General features: G+C 44.5%; 1 protein-coding gene across 18 annotated transcripts in view; it reads left to right on the forward strand.

The window, feature by feature from the left end:
* CAMTA1 (calmodulin binding transcription activator 1) overlaps nt 1–17,519 on the forward strand; it is an 853,369-nt gene that overhangs the window by 8,447 nt on the left and 827,403 nt on the right. For 15 of the 18 annotated variants that reach the window (XM_053206405.1, XM_053206447.1, XM_053206438.1 and 12 more), the window contains exons 2-3: nt 1,829–1,892; nt 7,462–7,525. The exons of 2 other annotated variants lie outside the window; for them this stretch is intronic. In XM_053206405.1, coding sequence (XP_053062380.1) covers nt 1,829–1,892; nt 7,462–7,525 — 128 coding nt within the window. The remainder of the gene's footprint in view (nt 1–1,828; nt 1,893–7,461; nt 7,526–17,519) is intronic. One more of the 18 variants, XM_053206435.1, reaches the window with a different exon arrangement.

Below are 17,519 nucleotides of genomic sequence, written 5' to 3' on the forward strand. Positions count from 1 at the left end.
ATGATCTCTTTGAACGTTTTAGATTTACAGATAAAACCGGTATGTTTGCATTTTAACTTAAGAAGATCTTCTTTTTAAAATGTTTATTGGCAAAATTGTTTATTGCTTAAATTAAAAAAAAAAAAATCCCATTTTGGGTGAATGGCTATTTAAGCCGTATGAATGGTAAAGAAGAGACGATGTCCTTGTAGTGTTGGGCTCTGGAGCAAGGTTACCAGGGATTCTGGGGGTCGCTGATTTTCTAAGGATGCAATAATCTGAAATTTCCTGGGAAGCATTGGGCATCTAGGAACCAGTTCCTTAAGTGTCCTTCGTGAAAGGATTTTAGGAAATTGTGTCTAAACTTTACAGAAGTTTGTATCGCGGGTTGTATTTTCAGCCCTGGCAAGAGATGGAAAATGTGAACAGTCCACACCACCAGCCGCTTTTAATAGTTCTAAGTAAATCAAATTTTTATGATCTCTTTTTTTATTAGTTTATATTACATCATTAGATAAAAGCATTTTTTTCCCCTTGCGCATAAAAACTCCAGTAGCTTGCCTGAGGTCATTGAGTCCCACCCCATTGTATTCAGAATTGCTTAAAATTAGGTGGGGTAAATGTGGCAGTGCCAGGTAGTTTTCAGGAAGAACTAAAACTGTATTATGTGCTCTTTTTTTGAACGTGATGGCATGTGGTAGGAGGAAGATTGAAGGTGGGAATAGGACTATATTCTACTTATTTAGAGATGCACTAACTGTATCTTTAAAAAATACTACTTTTAACGGTATCACGAAACAGTTCCATGGTTTAGGAGTTACGCTTGTTGGTGGCATACGCATCGTGTATTTTTCATTTTTGGTCTAAGGAAAAGGTTAATCCAGCCTTTTCTCTTTCTCTTTTTTTTTTTTTTTTTTCCCACCCTCCCGGTTCTGAGCCAGGGCCTTTTCTGTTTTATCTCCTTTACTAAATGGCTGGCGATTTACCCTCCCAAAAGGTACACTGTTTCTTCACAGACTACCCTGAGCTCTGCCGGGAGCTGAACTATGACGTCAGCACTTTCATTCATGAATTTGCTCTTCTAACTCTCTTTTCTCCTTCTGTATTCCTGAACTGACTTCTGGCACAGGCACAAATCAGTTTACCATTAGTCAGCCCATAAATCAGCGATAAAAGGTAAAACAAAAGATAAGATACTGGGGTTGTTTCGATAGAGCTCTAGTTGCTCATGCCGATTTGCATCAGTGTCGTTTGGACAGGGTTTCGGGCGAAACAGATTGAAACCTAAAAACAGTCCGTTTGATTACTTCATGATTTTGCGGACTGAGCGGTGTTGCACGCATATCGACGCCACGGCTTTGCTCCTCCGTGAAGTTCAGAGCCCTCTGCTGCAGTTCCTTTGTCATAAAGTCGCATTTTGGTTGCAGTTTGACTAAAGTGGAGGAGCTCCTGTAAATTTGGAGAGGTGAGGCCTGGATATTAAGTTATGTTCCACACAAATTGCTTTTGGAATGCATTTGGATTTCTTTCTTTTTTGGGGGGGCGGGGCATTGTGTTGGCCTTGAAATATTTTCAGTAACTGTTGCTTGAGACTTCTGTTTTCAGTAGGTGGTAGTTAACTGTCCTGTAAGGAGCGTGCTGCCCCCCCACTTGCTGCTACCCGTGTCTGAGCAGGTTTTCTGTCCCCCGCCCCGCAGCTGGATGGCGCAGCCCCCTCCGGGGTCCTCTCTGTAGCCCTGAACACCCGTTTCTCCTGCAGGGAGGTCACTGCAGGGAGGTCACTGCTTGTAATTTAGTACTGCGTGAGAGCAGTTCTGGAAGAAATCTTATTTGGAGTTTTCCTCTGCAGGGCCGAGTTTGAGGCTGAGCCTCCGGCGTGTGGCATCTTTCAAGCCTCCTGTAGTTGATGAATGGTGAGCTTTAAAAAAGTTCATTTTCTCTGCTTTCTCGGGGGTGTGTTGACTTTCTAGATATTTAATTGCCAAGAAACATTTAGAGATAAAGGGTGTTATATTTAGAAATCATTTTAGCGCAGCTACAATTTATGGTTAGAGTAGACGATTCGAACTGCAGCCATTTTGATTGATAGCCAGCGTTGCTCCTGAGATGACTTTTTAAACCTCCTGGCAACTCGGAGAGACCGTCTCCTCCCGTCCTGAGTGAAACGAGAGCTTCGCGTTCCTCTCGTTCCCCAGAGAAGCGTGTGGTCTCTCGCTTCGCTGTGCCCTCCAACTGGGTGCTCTGTGAACCAAAATAAGAGCAAGTGGATGTGAATAAGCGTTGGAAGATGACTTAAGTGATGTTTGTTATTTTCTCTAAGAACTAGGTCGTTTTAAATTGTTTAAACGTAACTTCTAGGAAGGAACCTAATTGTAAATACTACCGAAGAAAGGAATATTTAGTGGTGGAGGGTCTCTGTGAACATTTGCTCACTTTCAGAACTGTGTTCCACTTCAGATTTATGAAGAGTTACGGGTTTTGATCTCGGATTGCAAAACATTGGGAAGACTTGCTGTGGTTTTGTCATCTGACCCAAACAGTGTAATATTCGTCCTCTGGTCTCGAAGGCTTAGGTTTCCTGCGTGGCTTTTAGCACAAGCCCACTGTGACCCCCTGCTCCTGCTCCTCTCTCTTAGAGCCAGGAACCTGGCAGGTAGGACCCAAGGACTCCAGCTAGTGGTGTATTTGCTGCCGTCCTTGCTGCCATGTCTGTGTGCCACGTGCTAGAAGCCTCTTCCCTGGGCCTCTGCAGCCTTCTCTTCTTACCAGATTCTTCTTCATCACTCTTGGTTCTGGCCCACTTCCCGTCCTGCTTTCCCTCGACTTTGGGTCTTGTGTACTGAGTTAGTTGGTGATAATTTTGAGATGATTCATGTGTTGGGTAAAGGGTTGTCCTAGCGATGACCTCTGAAGTTCCTTTGCATCCTCACTTAGGATGGACAGAAAGTGAAATTGAATGTATGGAATATGTTTTATTGCTCCTTTGCTGGTTTGCAGCTCTTCTGTGTAACTTCGTCTCTTCTTTTTGAGGTACTTGCTCCAGGTCAAGAATTAGTATTTTTGGCTCAAGCTGTGCAGGAGGAGTTTGAACTATAGTTACTGATGTCCTTCTTCCGGGTGTACGAAGAGGACTTAATTTTTTAGGTCTAACACCTGTCATGAGTATTTACTTTAAAAGATGTAAAACATTATTAAAGTTGTTAAAGATGTGCAGCACAGAGATGTTCCCTATGCCACATTTCAGCTCTTTATTCTGATGTGGAGGAGAGCTCCCAGTGGTGGAGAAATAGACTGACATATCGTATGAGTACAGATGAAGATGTGGCTGCTAACCTCAGACTTTTTGTGTTTAAGGTAGTCTTACTTATATTCATTTAGTTGTGTTTTCTGGAGTTGGTTGATACAACGTTAGTGAGTATGTATAGATTGCTAGTAGTTCAGTAAATAGGACTCTTCCTATTAAGAAACTCATGGATTTGGGGTGCCTGGGTGGCTCAGTCAGTTAAGTGTCTAACTCTTGATTTCGGCTCGGGTTATGATCTCACAGTTCATGAGATCGAGCCCCACGTTGGGCTCTGCACTGACAGCACAGAGCCTGCTTGGGATTCTCTGTCTCCTTCTCTCTTTGCTTCTCCGCCCACTTATACTCTCTCTCTCACAAAATAAATAAACATTAAACAAAAAACCTCGTGGATTGGGGAGTTAGTTTCACTAACTGATCACGTAGGATCTTCTCTTGGGCATGCTCCCCCATATGCTACAGATACGGCATTTGGAGAGGCCTTGAATGTAATTTGTATTTTAAACTTTTTCTCATATTCAAAGGTACTGAGGGGAACGTTCAAGTTTCTGGTCTTCTTGCCAACATTCTTTGCCCTATCCTTTCTGTCTCTGCTGTTAAGAAATGTGCTGGTTGGATCATTTGCTTTGACAGAGTTTCTGATGGAGGTTTCTTCCTGATTTAATTTTATCGATAGATGCCATTGTGCTTTAAAGAGAAAGCTAATCATGAGCCGAAGGTGGTGCGTGGGCACCCAACATTTTTGAAGTACTTGTTTTTCTTCCTAGGGGTCCTCCAGAAATTGACCATAGATTCCTTGGCCAGATTCAAGGTCCAGAGATTTATTCTAGGCATCCTGGGAGGCAAGGCACATCAGTCTTTCTCCACTGAATCTGATTATTCTACATGTGACCCATTGCCGCCTGTCCAGGTGTCTTCTGATGCAAATCTGGTGATAGTGGCAACCTTTCTAACTGGCTGAGTATCCTTGACAGCTGTTATCTATCCTGTCCAGGTATTTTTAGTCTCTAGCCTCTGTGGCCACGTCTAGAGGAACCGAGGATGAATTTAGCTGCTCTGGGGCTGCTCCAAGCTGTTGGATGTTTTCGGCTACCTGCCTCACCAGCCTGCTCAGTACCACCTCAATGAGGTTCTTTGCCCTTAGCATTTGATGAAGGAGCATAAACAGAAATCACCTGTTTAATAAGAATGGAAAATTCCTGATTTTCAGGATGCTTTTCAAAATAAACAATAGCGGGGCGCTTGGGTGGCTCCGCCGGTTAACAGTGTGACTCTTGATTTCGGCTCAGGTTATGATCTCCTGGCTGGTGAGGTCGAGCCCCATGTTGGGCTCCGCACTGACAGGGATTGGGATTCTCTGTCTCCCTTGCCCTGTGCTCCTCCCCTCTGCGTGTGCATGCGCACGCTTTCTCTCTCAAAATAAATAGACTTGAAAACACCCAGACAGGGGTGCCTGGGTGGCTCAGTCGGTTGAACGGCTGACTTTGGCTCAGGTCATAATCTCACAGTTTGTGAGTTCGAGCCCCGTGGTGGGCTCTGTTGTCAGTGCAGAGCCCACTTTGGATCCTCCGTCTGCCCTTCTGCTCCTCCCCTCTTGTGCTTCCTCTCTCTCTCTCTCTCAAAAATAAATAAAAAACATTAAAAAAAACCCCCAAAATAAAAACAAACAATGGTGAGTGATGACGTCGTACAACAAGGAATGTGCTTAATGCCCCATATCGTATACTCAAAGTTATTTGGTAAATTTTGTGTTCTGTATATTTTACCACACACTCCAGATGGATTCAAAACCTAATGGAAAGAGTAGCTATAAGGTCTTAAACAATAAATATTTGACAATATTTTTATTACCCCAAGGTGAGAGATTGTGCCTTAAATAGTGTGTCAAAATCTCTCGCACGCAAACATGCACCATAAATAAATGATGGTAGTCAGGCCCTGAGGTTTATTTCTATAAGAAAGTAGATGCTATGACACTTGAGGTCGGGGAGAGTAACAGGCCCTACTTTCGTTAGAGCAGTTTTTAAAAAGTAAAAAAAAAAATTTTTTAATGTTTGTTTATTTTTGACAGCACGCGAGAGAGACAGCATGAGTGGGGGAGGGTCAGAGAGAGGGAGACACAGAATCAGAAGCAGGCTCCAGGCTCTGAGCTGTCAGCTCAGAGCCCGATGCGGGGCTCGAACTCACGGACTGCGAGATCATGACCTGAGCCGAAGTCGGACGCTTGACCGACTGAGCCACCCAGGCGCCCCTTAGTTAGAGCGGTTTTGATGGCAAGGGACACAAGCCATTCAGGTTGGTTCGGTGTCGGTGGTTTATGTATAAGAGGAGCTAGAAGCACTCTCCAGCCTCCCAGGACACACTGAAGTGCAGCTAGACGGTCTGGGAACTGCACCTGGAGACTCTGAGGTAGTAGACTTTTCCTCTAGAGACGCCTTGGGCTGAGCCGGGGTCTCTTCTGTGACACCACATGTCCCAGCTCTGCTGTTACCTGTGTTTCTCCTTGCAGATGAGATTTCTTTACTGCTCTGTGGCTTCCTCGTTCCACCGTAGCCTGCCACGGCCCCCGGCGTGGCTCCTGTATATCCTCGCTCTGGTCCCGGTGCTCGCCATTGAATGACTCTGGCCCCGAAGGCTCGTATTTAGAATACTCCAGACAATTGGACTGACTGCTCTCGGCCAGGTGTTCATCCTGGTCTAGTCGACAGCGAAGGAGGGTTGGCTACGGTCCATGGACCTGCTGACCGTTCAGAGGGGGCAGAGGGAATCGTGTGAGAAGGGCTCGGTAGCGTGGGGTCTTGGCATCTTATACTCTGCCTCCGATAGTGCGAGAGAAGGATTGACTCCACAGTGGACTTACGTTCGGTTGCTCTAGGGAGTGAACTGCAGAGGAAGTGTTCACTGTAGCTACAGGTAGGAGGCCAGGTGTCCTTGGCCGGCCAGCCTAGGTGTGCACAGAGTAAGTCAGCAGTGTGAACGAGTGACTGCCCCAGGGCTTGTGCTCTGAGCGTTGGTGATGCAGGCAGGACACGCTGGAACGAGATGGTCTCTGCAGTGTTTGCCGTGTGTGGTTCTCAGGTAGAATAAGGCAGTTTGGGGATGCCATTGGCATCTGAGGTTTTCCACAGTTAGGATACTTGGGTGGGTTTCCTTAATTTTCTTGTTGCTGTGGAACTTGGTAAGTTGGAAACACACATCCTAAGTAAGAGGAGGCGGCGTGCGGTGAAGAGAACGGCAAATAGCCTCTGGTGAAGTGCATGTGGCCACGGGTAGGCACGCTTGTTTGGCTTTTCCTTGGTATGTCCTTCTTGCCTCTACTCTGGTTTTTCTTGATTTTACAGGGTAGGCAGGTGGAGGTAGGTGAAAGGCCAGTAGATTGGGGGTACTGTGTAAAGGGCTAATCGTCTGCACAATGAATTTTCTGAATACGCAGCACTTTAGCGATTGATGTTTTGTAGTGGTGACCCTCGAGCATATGGAGAAAAGCAACACTTAGTGTGTTCTGCTTAACAAGAGAGTAAAGAATATAACATTTTAAAGAAACACAACCAACCATCAAAGTGGTTTTTAGGAGTTAAAGCGATTAGATACATTAGATAATTTCTTTTGTAGTAACAGCTTTATTGAGATGTAATTCATATACCATAAAATTCAGCTTCTAAAATATACAATTCAGTGGTTTTTATTATATTCACACAGTTGTGCAACTCTCACTACTGTCTAATTCCAGAATGTCTTCCTCACTCCCAAAAGAAACCCCTAGCCGTTAGTAGCCACTGTGTGTTCCTCCCTCCTCCCAGCTCTAGGCCATCAGTAATCTACTTTATGTATTTGCCTTTTCTGGACATTTCTTAGAAATGGAATCCTACGATGGGTGGCCTTTTGTGACAGGCTTCTTTCCCTAAGCAAAATGGTTTCAAGGTTCATCTGTGTTGTAGTATGTATCAGAACTTTAGTCCTTTTATGGGGAATAATACTATACTATGTAGATAACGCTACATTTTGTTTATGCATCAATTGATGGGCATTTGAGTTATTTCTACTTTTTGGCTATTGTGAATAATTTCGCTATGAACATTTGTGTACAGGTTTTTGTGTGGACATGTTTTCAGTTTTCTTGGGTATATACCCAGGAGTGGAATTACAGGGTCATGTGGTAACTCTGTGTTTAACTTTTTCAGGAACTGCCAGACTGTTTTCCAAAGTGGCTGCATCATATTACATTGCCGCCAGCAATGTTTGAAGGTTCTAATTTCTTCACATCGTTGCTAATACTTGTTATTATCTGTCTTTTTGATTATAGCCATTCTTGTGGATGTGGAGTCGTATCTTACTGTGGTTTTGATTTGCATTTCCCTAATGACTGGTGATGCCTATCATCTTTTCCTGTGCTTAGTGGCCACTTGTGTGTCTGCTTTGGAGAAATGTCTGTTGAAGTCCTCTGTCCATTTTTAAATTGTTTGTTGTTTGGCTGTTGGGTTGTAGCTGTTCTTTGTATATACTGGATATCAGTCCTTTATCAGATGTGCGATGTGCAGATGTTTTCTCCCATTCTGTGGATTGTTTTTTCATTTTCTTGATAGTGGCCTTTGAAGCACAAAAGCTTTAAGTTTCAAGTTCAATTTATCTGTTTTTTGTTGCTTGTGCTTCTGCTGTCATAAGCAAGAAACTACTGCCTAATCCAAGGTCATGAAGATTTATATCTATGTTTTCTTAAAAATTTTTTTTTTTAACATTTATTCATTTTTGAGAGTGAGAGAGACAGAGCGTGAGCAGGGGAGGGGCAGAGAGAGAGGGAGACACAGAATCAGAAGCAGGCTCCAGGCTCCGAGCTGTCAGCACAGGGCCCGACATGGGGCTCGACCTCATGGACTGCAAAATCATGACCTGAGCCGAAGTCGGATGCTCAACCAACTGAGCCACCCAGGCGCCCTGTATACCTGTGTTTTCTTAAAAGAGGTTTGTAGTCTGAGCTCTTACATGTAGGTCTCTGATTCATTTTGAGTTAATTTTTGTAATTTTGTGACATATGTAGGCTGCCAACTTCATTCTTTTGTATGTGGATATCCAGTTGTCCCAGCCCCATTTGTCGAAAAGAGCATACTTTCTCCATTTTAAGTTTCTGGAGATCCTTGTCAAAAATCAATTTGCCATGAGTGTGTGGGTTTAATTTTGGAGTCTCAATTCTGATCCATTGATGTGTATGTCTCCCCTTACGCCAATACCACACTGTCTTGATTACTGGTTAAGTTATAGTTAACTCTGCAGTTATGTTTTGAAATTGGGCAGTGTCTCTCTCCCAACCCTGTTCTTCTCTTTCAAAATGGTTCTGGCTGTTCTGAGTCCCTTGAATTTCCATATGAATATTAGGATTGGCTTGTCAGTTTCTACAAAAAAGGCAGTTTTGATATCAATAGGGATTATGTTAAATCTGTGGATCATCTTGGGGAGGTTAAATCCTTTTTATGAATCCGGATCTGCTGTTTGCTTTGGGAACGACTGGTAACTCAAGCAGCCAAGCATCTTACCTTAAAAGGAATATTGTTGTTTTAATTTATTAATATAGTAGGCTGCTTTGGTTGAAACACTGTAATTCACTTTTAGGCTGGAATTGGACTTCCTAGGTTCCAAGAGAGCAAATAGCTATTCGAATATCCTGTAGTTTGGTTTGTGGTGTGTGTTCTTCCGACGTGAAAGTTTGCTGGTACCATGCTTGTTTGCAAAACATGTGGTATTCTGCTTAACACTGGTTCTGATTAATAAAGAATTAACAGATTCCACGTATGAATATTTAATTGTCAAAGAGAATGCGTTACTATGAAATTGTGATGTTAAAATTCATGTAATTGTTATTGTCAGATGTGTCAGAAGAGAGTTTAGGGTCTTGTATTCCTGTGGGGGCCTTGTGACTATCAGTTATTGTTAATACCCTAAAGTCGGGTCATTTACGTGACAATAATAAAGTGCCAGGCACAGAGAAGGACAGACACTGCCCCTGTCCTCATGGAGCTGACTGGGAAACTGACAGTAAAAGTGCCACGTGCCACGCAGGGCTCTGTGTCGTGAAGGCGAGTGCATGATGAAGGGATTGACTGACCCTGTGGGGCTGGGGGAGGCCTCTTGAGCTGAGCTCTGAAGCAAAGTGGGAATTAATTGAGAGCAGAGTGAGGAAAATGTTTCAGGTAATCGGATGAACTGGTTAGTGAGATGTGCGGGGATGCTCTGGTTATAGTCTGGCTTTTTAAAGCTTCTGAGAAAAAGGATGTGAAGTGACGACTTCACATGGCTCTGATCTTTACTCTGCCCCTTAAGTGCCCTGTGACTTTGCACAAGTAACTTTTCTGAGCTTATTTACTTAATGTCTTTTAATCTTATGAAGCAGTGCATAACATTTTTACTTAGAGGTATTTCTATGAAAACGTAAATCTAGGCTTTTGATTGATTGTATTTATAGAATTCAAAAGTAATTACTTTTTCATGATCTCCCATGGTTGGTTACTTAGGAATGCAGTACTGGTAAACTGAATATTTTCCTGAACATTTTTCCTAGTCTTTGGAATTGGGATTCACTTCAGTTCATACACACCCCAGAAGCTTCCAGTCTACAGAGCAGCAGATACGGATGTGACTCATTCAAGGCAGGTCATAGAAAATGCTTTCAGCAGGCACTGGGGGGACCTGAGAAGACTTCTTAAAGGAGGTAGAATTTGACCTGGCATCACTGGTTTGCAAACATGGTAGTTGGAGGAGAAATTCCAAGCAGAGGGAATGGAACAAAGAAAGGCACAGAGCCAGGAGAGTACAAGGTGGCTGGAATTCTGGGCGCATGTGGGTAGATGAGCCTGGAGAAGTAGGTAGGGGTCAGGTTGCAGGGGCTCGGAAAGTCAAGACCGAGGAGTCTGGATTTTATTTTGTCTGCTCTGGGACAGAGGCATTTAGAGCCTTATTATTTTTCCTTAGCATAGGAGTGGGATTGACTGGATAAAGTCACTTCTCCTTGAAGGTGCTAAGAAGGGCCACCTGCTTACGTCTCCAGCTTCTTCTCCATTCTCCAGCCGTGTTGAATTTTTCTAGATTCCGATTGGCAGGAGCACCATGCTTTCTCTTGGTTTTAGGCCTTGTACCTTGCCACTGCCTCCGCTTAGAAGGTGCACCTCCCTCTAGAACACATGCATACATCCCCTTACGTGTGCTCTGCTTTACTGACGCTCCTTGTCCTCTGGGCTTCACTCTAAATGAGACTTGTCCAAGAAGCCTTGTTGACCTTGCCTCTCTTTTCAGACTGGAATGTATGCCCTTCCTGTGTGCACCCACAGCACTTTATGGTTTTCCACGTTTAGGCATATTTAAGTTTGTATGGGAGTTGCTTGTTTATTTCTTTTTCTCCCTCCATTAGGTGTACAATCTAGAGTCAGAGACTTGAGTACCTGGCGCTTAGGATGGGCTTAGTAAATGTTTGTTGGTTGAATGAGTGAATGAACGAAGATGAGGGACTGGAGTAGGGAGGAAAAAGCTTCTGGCAAGAATGTGTGTAGAAGTGGATTGGATAAAGGAGTGAGCGTGACTGAGTCTGTGTGTGTGAGAGAGACACAGTGTCGTGGGCCTTGAAGGATGAGCATAGTTGAAGATGACTCCTAGCTTTTGAACCTCCACAGCTGAGGTTAGGGAAGGCTGCTAACCGGGATAGGCAGTCCAGGAGGATGTGTTTTGGAGACTGGATGCAAATGTGTCGGTTGTCTTTTAGACTTAATACCTGTACAATATGGCATTCCAAATATGGGTCAGAAATTAGGGGAGTCATTCTTGTCCCTGTGTTTTTTTCTTTTTCATTGGGCACTTTCAGAGGGCAAGTGGGCTGTGGTGATGGGAGTCCTTAGAGAGTAGCCTCGTTGGCACAGGGCAGGGTGGGAGCAGGGTAGTGAGTAGACCTGGAGGGGTAAACAGAGATACGTTTGCAGGGCCTCTGGTAGAGCATGCAAGCTTCATGAAAGCAGGGACCTTGTTTGTCTTGTTTATTGTTAATATCTCTGCCCAGAACAGTGCCAGTTGGTTGAATGAATGAATCAGCTCAAAAGAATTGGAAGACCTAGTAGTGAGTAAAATTGTCATGGGAGAAGAGAAGGGGCATGAGGATGGAAATGTGTCACCAGAGAGCAGAGGACCAGTGGACACTGAGAAAGAATGGTCAGGGGTAGTAGAATAAGGAGAATGTAAATGCAGAGGGTTGCAAGGAGGTTATCAGTTGTGATGCTGCAGAGAGTTTGGGCAGAATGAAGACTGAGAAGAAGCTATTGATTTTGTCAGTTTGGTAGTGAGTTGAGAGAATGAAAAAGAGGTGGTAGGAGGGCAGATAATTCCTTCAAGGACTGTGATGATCAGTGCAGAGTGCTGGTGAACACGGTAGCGACATGATGATTGAAGTCTCTGCTGAGAAGAGAGGTCACTGGGACCTGATGGACTGTGGGTGTGCTTGTTATCGGTTGCTGCTGTAACAGTTAGCATGTACTTAGTGGCTTAGAACAGGATACTGTTATTATCTGATCCTGTGGGTCAGGAGTTTAGTTAGGGCTTTGCTAGGTCCTCTGCTTCAGGGCCTCACAAGCCTGCAGCCAAGGTGTTTGGCCAGGGTCGGGGTCTCATTTGAAGGCTCGACTGGGGAAGGATACTCTTCCAAGCTCACGCAGTTCGAAGGATTCACTTCTCTGTGGGTGGTTGGACTGAGGGCCTCAGTTCCCGGCCTCGTGGGCCTCTCCAGCACGGCAGCCCGCGTCGTCACAGCCAGCAAGGGAGAGAGTCTGCGAGCAAGAAAGAAGGCACGACTGTATCACCTGATGATGGAAGTGACATCCTGTGACCTGTGCCATGTCTTGTAGGGCGGGAGCAGGTCACTAGGTCCGGCGCACACCCACGGGGAGGAGTTACACAAGGGTGTCTTAAGTGTTAACATCAAGAGATGGGGTCATGGAGCATCCGCTCATAGAGTTTGTCTTCGCAGAAGAGAGGGACGATGGCAGTGGAAGGCATAGGACTGTTCTTCAGAAAGAGACCCTGTAGGATGCAAATGACAGAATGGGAACTTCTAAAGAGGGAAGTTTTGGAGGTGAAGTTCCAGGTGAGGGTTCAGATCTAGTCGCGTTGGTGACATTTCTCAGGCAACCTTCCCTGGCCTCTTTCTTCGTCCCCTGACAAGGTGGGCAGGTGCCTCTTGAAGTGCTCATTCCTGTTAAACCAGTTAACAGACTGTATTATGATTGCCATTGACAAACCCTTCTGCCTTGCTAAAATTGAATTATGTACCAGCAAATTTTTGGTCAGCGGATATATCTGTCTTGTTTGCCTTAGGATGTTGGTGAGGACCAAATGAGGTAATTGCTGTGCAGGTGTTTTTTTGAATGTAAACTGGTGTGCAAACAAAGGTATTAAATTGTGTGTCCTCTCCCTTGCCCCCACGTTCAGTAGAAAATGTGGACTTTAATGTACATTTTACTTGTTAATGTGGGTTTATTATGTTGTACCTAAGTTACTGAACTGGGCTTTATTTAATACGGTGCTATTTTTAGGGCCTTTTGAGTAGTGTTTGCTTTTATGATGAATGACCCCAAACTGCTGTACCTTTCAAGCCCTTGTATCCAGTTTTTATTGTGTGTAAAAAAAAAAAAAAAAATCTGTTCTTGCTGTCCCTTGTCACTCTTGCTTCTCCCGACCTGTCGATTGCTAGCTATCCTTTCTCCTTCTGATTTGTTTCTGATCTTCCATGGGCTTGGCAACCTGATAATTAAGCTTATTAGAACTGTGAGTAGTTTAATAGTAATCAAGCTTAGGAATACGGATCAGAGAGTCCTCCTCACAGTGAAGTATGGGAGCTTTTGTGCATGGACTTTGTAAAAAATCTGTTTTGGCCTCGGAGCATGTCTTGGCTTTCTTCCTGGCTCTGGCTGTGTGTGGATTAGGTGAGGTTCCCACGTAGCCTGGTTCCATCCGGGGGAGTGTGGCTGCCATTTTCTTGGCCTGTGCCTCATTGCTGTGTTACGAGACACGGTGTCATTCTCCCCTTTAGTTTTGATGAGGTTTTAGTCCTTGGGCAGTAGCAAGTAGTGACAGGTGATGGGTGGTCTGTAGTTCATGGACCAGAAAATGTTTGAGAAGCGCAGAAAATCTTCTCACCAGATCAACGTCTAGGCCTGTGTGGTAGCCTAGCAATATCCTTGTTAGCCTTTTCCTTCAGGATGCTGAGCTCCCAGCCCAGGTACTCGATATTCCTGGATCTCCCTCAGTGTCCGCACTTGCTTTGGCTTTTCCGTCAGACTGCCTTGTCTACTTGCTCTGCCCGAACTTCCGTGCTGTGTCTTCGTGGAGCAGTGTTCTGCCATCATCGGGGAGAGAGCCTTTGAGCTCTTCTGGAGACCGCATGGGCGTGTGTGGGAAGACCTGCTCCTGGGTCTTGCTCTGCTCCTTTTTGGCCAATGGCCTTGTCAAGCGTCTACCCGTGCTGTGGTGTCTCCCTTTCTAGAATAGGCGTCGTGTCTGCTCTGCTACCTGCTGGGACCAAAATAGGATTTTAGGTATGAAAGTGCTTGTTACGTGTGCATAGTATCAAATAGAATGCCTAGGGGCGCCTGGGTGGCTCAGTCGGGTAAGCGTCCGACTTCGGCTCAGGTCATGATCTCATGGTTCGTGAGTTAGAGCCCTGCATCGGGCTCCCTGTGTCAGCAAAGAGCCTGGAGCCTGCATCGGATTCTGTGCCTCCTGCTCTCTTTGCCCCTCCCCACTCGTGTTTTTGTCTCTCTTCCTCTCTCAAAAATAAACAAACATTGAAAAAATAAAAAAACCCAAATAGAATGCCTAGTTTATCGGGCTGATTTTGTTGATATTTTATAGTGCTCTGTCTTTGAAGAGTTAAAAACCATTGTTATCATTAGTGCTAGTAATAAGTGCAAGTAAAACAATGTAATTTTAAATTTCATACAGTTTCTTTCCGGATGTGTTCTGCTAGAATCTATTTGTGCAAATGTGGACATTTAATAAGCGCTCTTTGATTATTTTCAGAATATTGAGTATACTGGCTTCCTAGCCAAATTAAATTTATGAAAATTCTAATGATACTGTGATTCATATCTAGAAAGAATAATTTTTTTTTCATTCTGAAATCACTTTAAATACGCTTTACATGAATCTCTGGTAATAGCGAATCAATTAATGTGATTTCTCAGGTCATAAATCAGGCTTGATATATTGTTCCTCTGTAAGCTTCTTAGGGCTTCAGCTGTTTTGTGGTCTGTTCTAGCTAGTTGTTTGCTTTTGAACTCAATTCTGGGTGTTGAACTCAATTTGAGAGCCTAAAATGGTTTGTGCCCCAATTACCTTGGAGGTTACCACTTCACTTTTTTATTGAGCCTGCCTTGGTAGTAGGGAGTCAACCACCTATCAGCCGGTTTTCCTTTTAACTTGAGTACATACTTGAATTTTGTCTCTGTCCCATAGGAATGTTGGGAAGGTTATTATAGTAGTGCTTATGGTATATTTTAAACTTCTTGAAAAGAGGTAATATGTGAGCACAAAATATTTTTGTACTGTACCGCCAAATTTTTTTCTCCACTAACCTTTTGTGGTTCAGAAAGAAAAAGGATAAAGTTACTTGTGTTTAGGGGTACACTCTCAGAGATCATTAGCCCAATTTTACGGAGCGTCTCCAGAGCATGCCTTCGCCAGACCTCATGTTCCTTTTTGGTCAGCAGACCTGTGCTCTCGCCAGAAATGTCAGCATTGGGCCTCTTGGTGTCTTGTGAACGCTGTTGAGTATTTTTACCCCTTAGTTCTTCTGAGTTGGTCTAAAGTAGCTTTTGTCTTACTGCTTGCTCGTCATGGGACCAGAGGATGGGTGGCTACTCAGGGCAGCATCAGGGGAAGGAGAGAGGGTCTTAAAAAGGCCGATGGCTACAGTAAATCCCACCCACACCGTCATAAGACATGGGGCCACTCTCTTTTTTCTTTTCCACAAGCTCCTGGGAATGTCATTCATCTGGGAATTCAACAAACATTTGCGCTTCTGTTGTGTGTTAGACATTAAGTATTAAGTACTGGAGATACCGGGACGAAGGAGCCTGACATCCCTTTAAGGATGCCCTTGAGATCACCTTATTTTGAGTATGTTAGAAAAATACTTGTCAGAGAAGAAAAGCTACTAGATTGGTTTTAGATGCTGGATAGCCTTAGGGATTGAAGGTGGAGTTGTAGGCTAACAGAAGACATTTCTGAAAGGAGTGATTCTTCTGTAATTAAAAACACACACACACACAAATGGCATTGTTCAAGGGGCTGGTAGCTGATCAAGACATCCATCTCCTCTTCCTGGGCAGGTAGCCAGACCACATTTCCCAGCCTCTCTTGCAATTAGGCGTGGCTTTGTGGCCAAAGTCTAGCCAATGGAACGAGAGCCCGGAAGTGTGCCACTTCCAGGCCTGGCCCGTAAAACCCTCCAGGCATGGTTATCCGGGCGCTTGCCCTCTTTGCTGGCTGAGGCAGAAGAGCCCAGTGACCTGGGAGGGCGCCTGCCACGGGATGGAAGGAGCCCGGGTGCCAGAGCTGCTGCTGGTAGGGGAGCCCTCTACTGATCAGGAACACCCGTTTTGGACTTTACACCAGCAAGAAGTAAATATTTATAGTATTTGAGCCATGGTACACTTTGCTCTGAGTAGCCTCCCTAACTGATCCAGGCGTACTGCCTGGAACGCTAGGCAACACTGGTGAGTTGAGCAAAGGTGCTGAGCACTTCGGACTCCGCTTTCATTTCCATCACTTGTATGTCCTGTTATGTGAAATGACCAGCTAATTTGCAGAATCGATGTGAGTCATGCTAAAATATGTGGCAAAAGTTTTTTAATGTATCGTTTCTAATTGATGCAAGTGGTTTATTGCGTTCAGTGTGGCCTCTCTCCTTTGATTTAATGAGCTGTGTTGGGGCCTCAGCTGGCTTTAAAGGGACTCTATGGAGACTTAAATATTCTGAGTCCTTACTTCAAAGAACTTTAAATACAGTTTTCATCATGCAACTTCTCTGTTCAAAAGCCTGTAATCACTTCTTATATAGCATTTTGCTTAATTTATTCCAGCATCCAAAAAGTATGTGTCACACCCTGACCTAGGTTCTCTCAAGGGAGCCCATGCCTCCCAAGACCTTGTGCTTGGTACACAGAGAGTTACTGAGTTTCTGTACTGCCACCATCTGCTCATTTTAGCCCTTAATAAATCATGTATTATTTTTTCATTACATTTTTTTTTAGTATCATCTGCAACTTGATAGAGTACTTTCTGAAGTCAGGGAATACATTTTATAGAGCTTCTGTGTCTCCCCTCTTGGGTACTTCTGGAGATGCCGGACACTATCCCTGTAGTTTCTTTTAATTGTCTTGCTTGGATTTACTGGAATGGTTTTTTATTACAGTTTGTGTTAACAGACAGGCATGCTTTTTTTTTAGTCTGTTGGGAATTCATAGAATTCTGGAGGAACGTTAGGACTGGAAGGATCTTTTCAAGCCAATTCCTGATCTTTTAGACCATCTGCTTCCTGATACTCAAGGTATGGCCCCGAATCATGGCATGGGCATTGCCTGGGGGCCTCTTAGAAGCACAGTGTCACAGGGCCACACTCAGACCTGTGAATCAGAACCTGCATTTTAACAAGGCCCTCAGGTGACCTGCGTGCACATGAGAGTTGGAGATGCTCTGTTGAAGGTCAACCCCCTTTTTGCTCCTGAGGAAGCTGATTAAAGTAGCGAGTTGCCCAGAGTCACATTGCTGGTTTATCTCAGTGGTTCCCATCCTTGCATACATCTTGGGATCACTTGGGAACCTTCAGAAAATACTGATGCCTAGGTCCCAGCCCTACATGTTCCAACGTAACCTGGTCAGGGTTACAGCCTGTGTATCAGCATTCAGAAACTCTCCCTGGACTACCGACATGCAGTCATGCTAAGAGCCGCTCATCTGGTTGTTGAGAGAAGTCAGCTTTCTTGATGCTTCAGTCCAGGAGGCCTTGTACTCCACGTGTGGATGCACGTTCAGAAATGGTGTTTTCCCTACCTGATTTCTCACTGTAGCACACCATCCATTTTATATCCATGACATTTACCACACTACCCCCCCTCCCCCCTTCCCCCACGGGCTGGTACCCCACAAGGGTAGGACCTTTGTCTTTGTCTGTCTTGTTCACTGCTAGGTCCCAGCTCCTAGGACAATGTCT

The sequence above is a fragment of the Acinonyx jubatus genome, chromosome C1 (assembly GCF_027475565.1).
Source record: "Acinonyx jubatus isolate Ajub_Pintada_27869175 chromosome C1, VMU_Ajub_asm_v1.0, whole genome shotgun sequence".
In the NCBI taxonomy this organism is placed as follows: Eukaryota; Metazoa; Chordata; class Mammalia; order Carnivora; family Felidae; genus Acinonyx; species Acinonyx jubatus.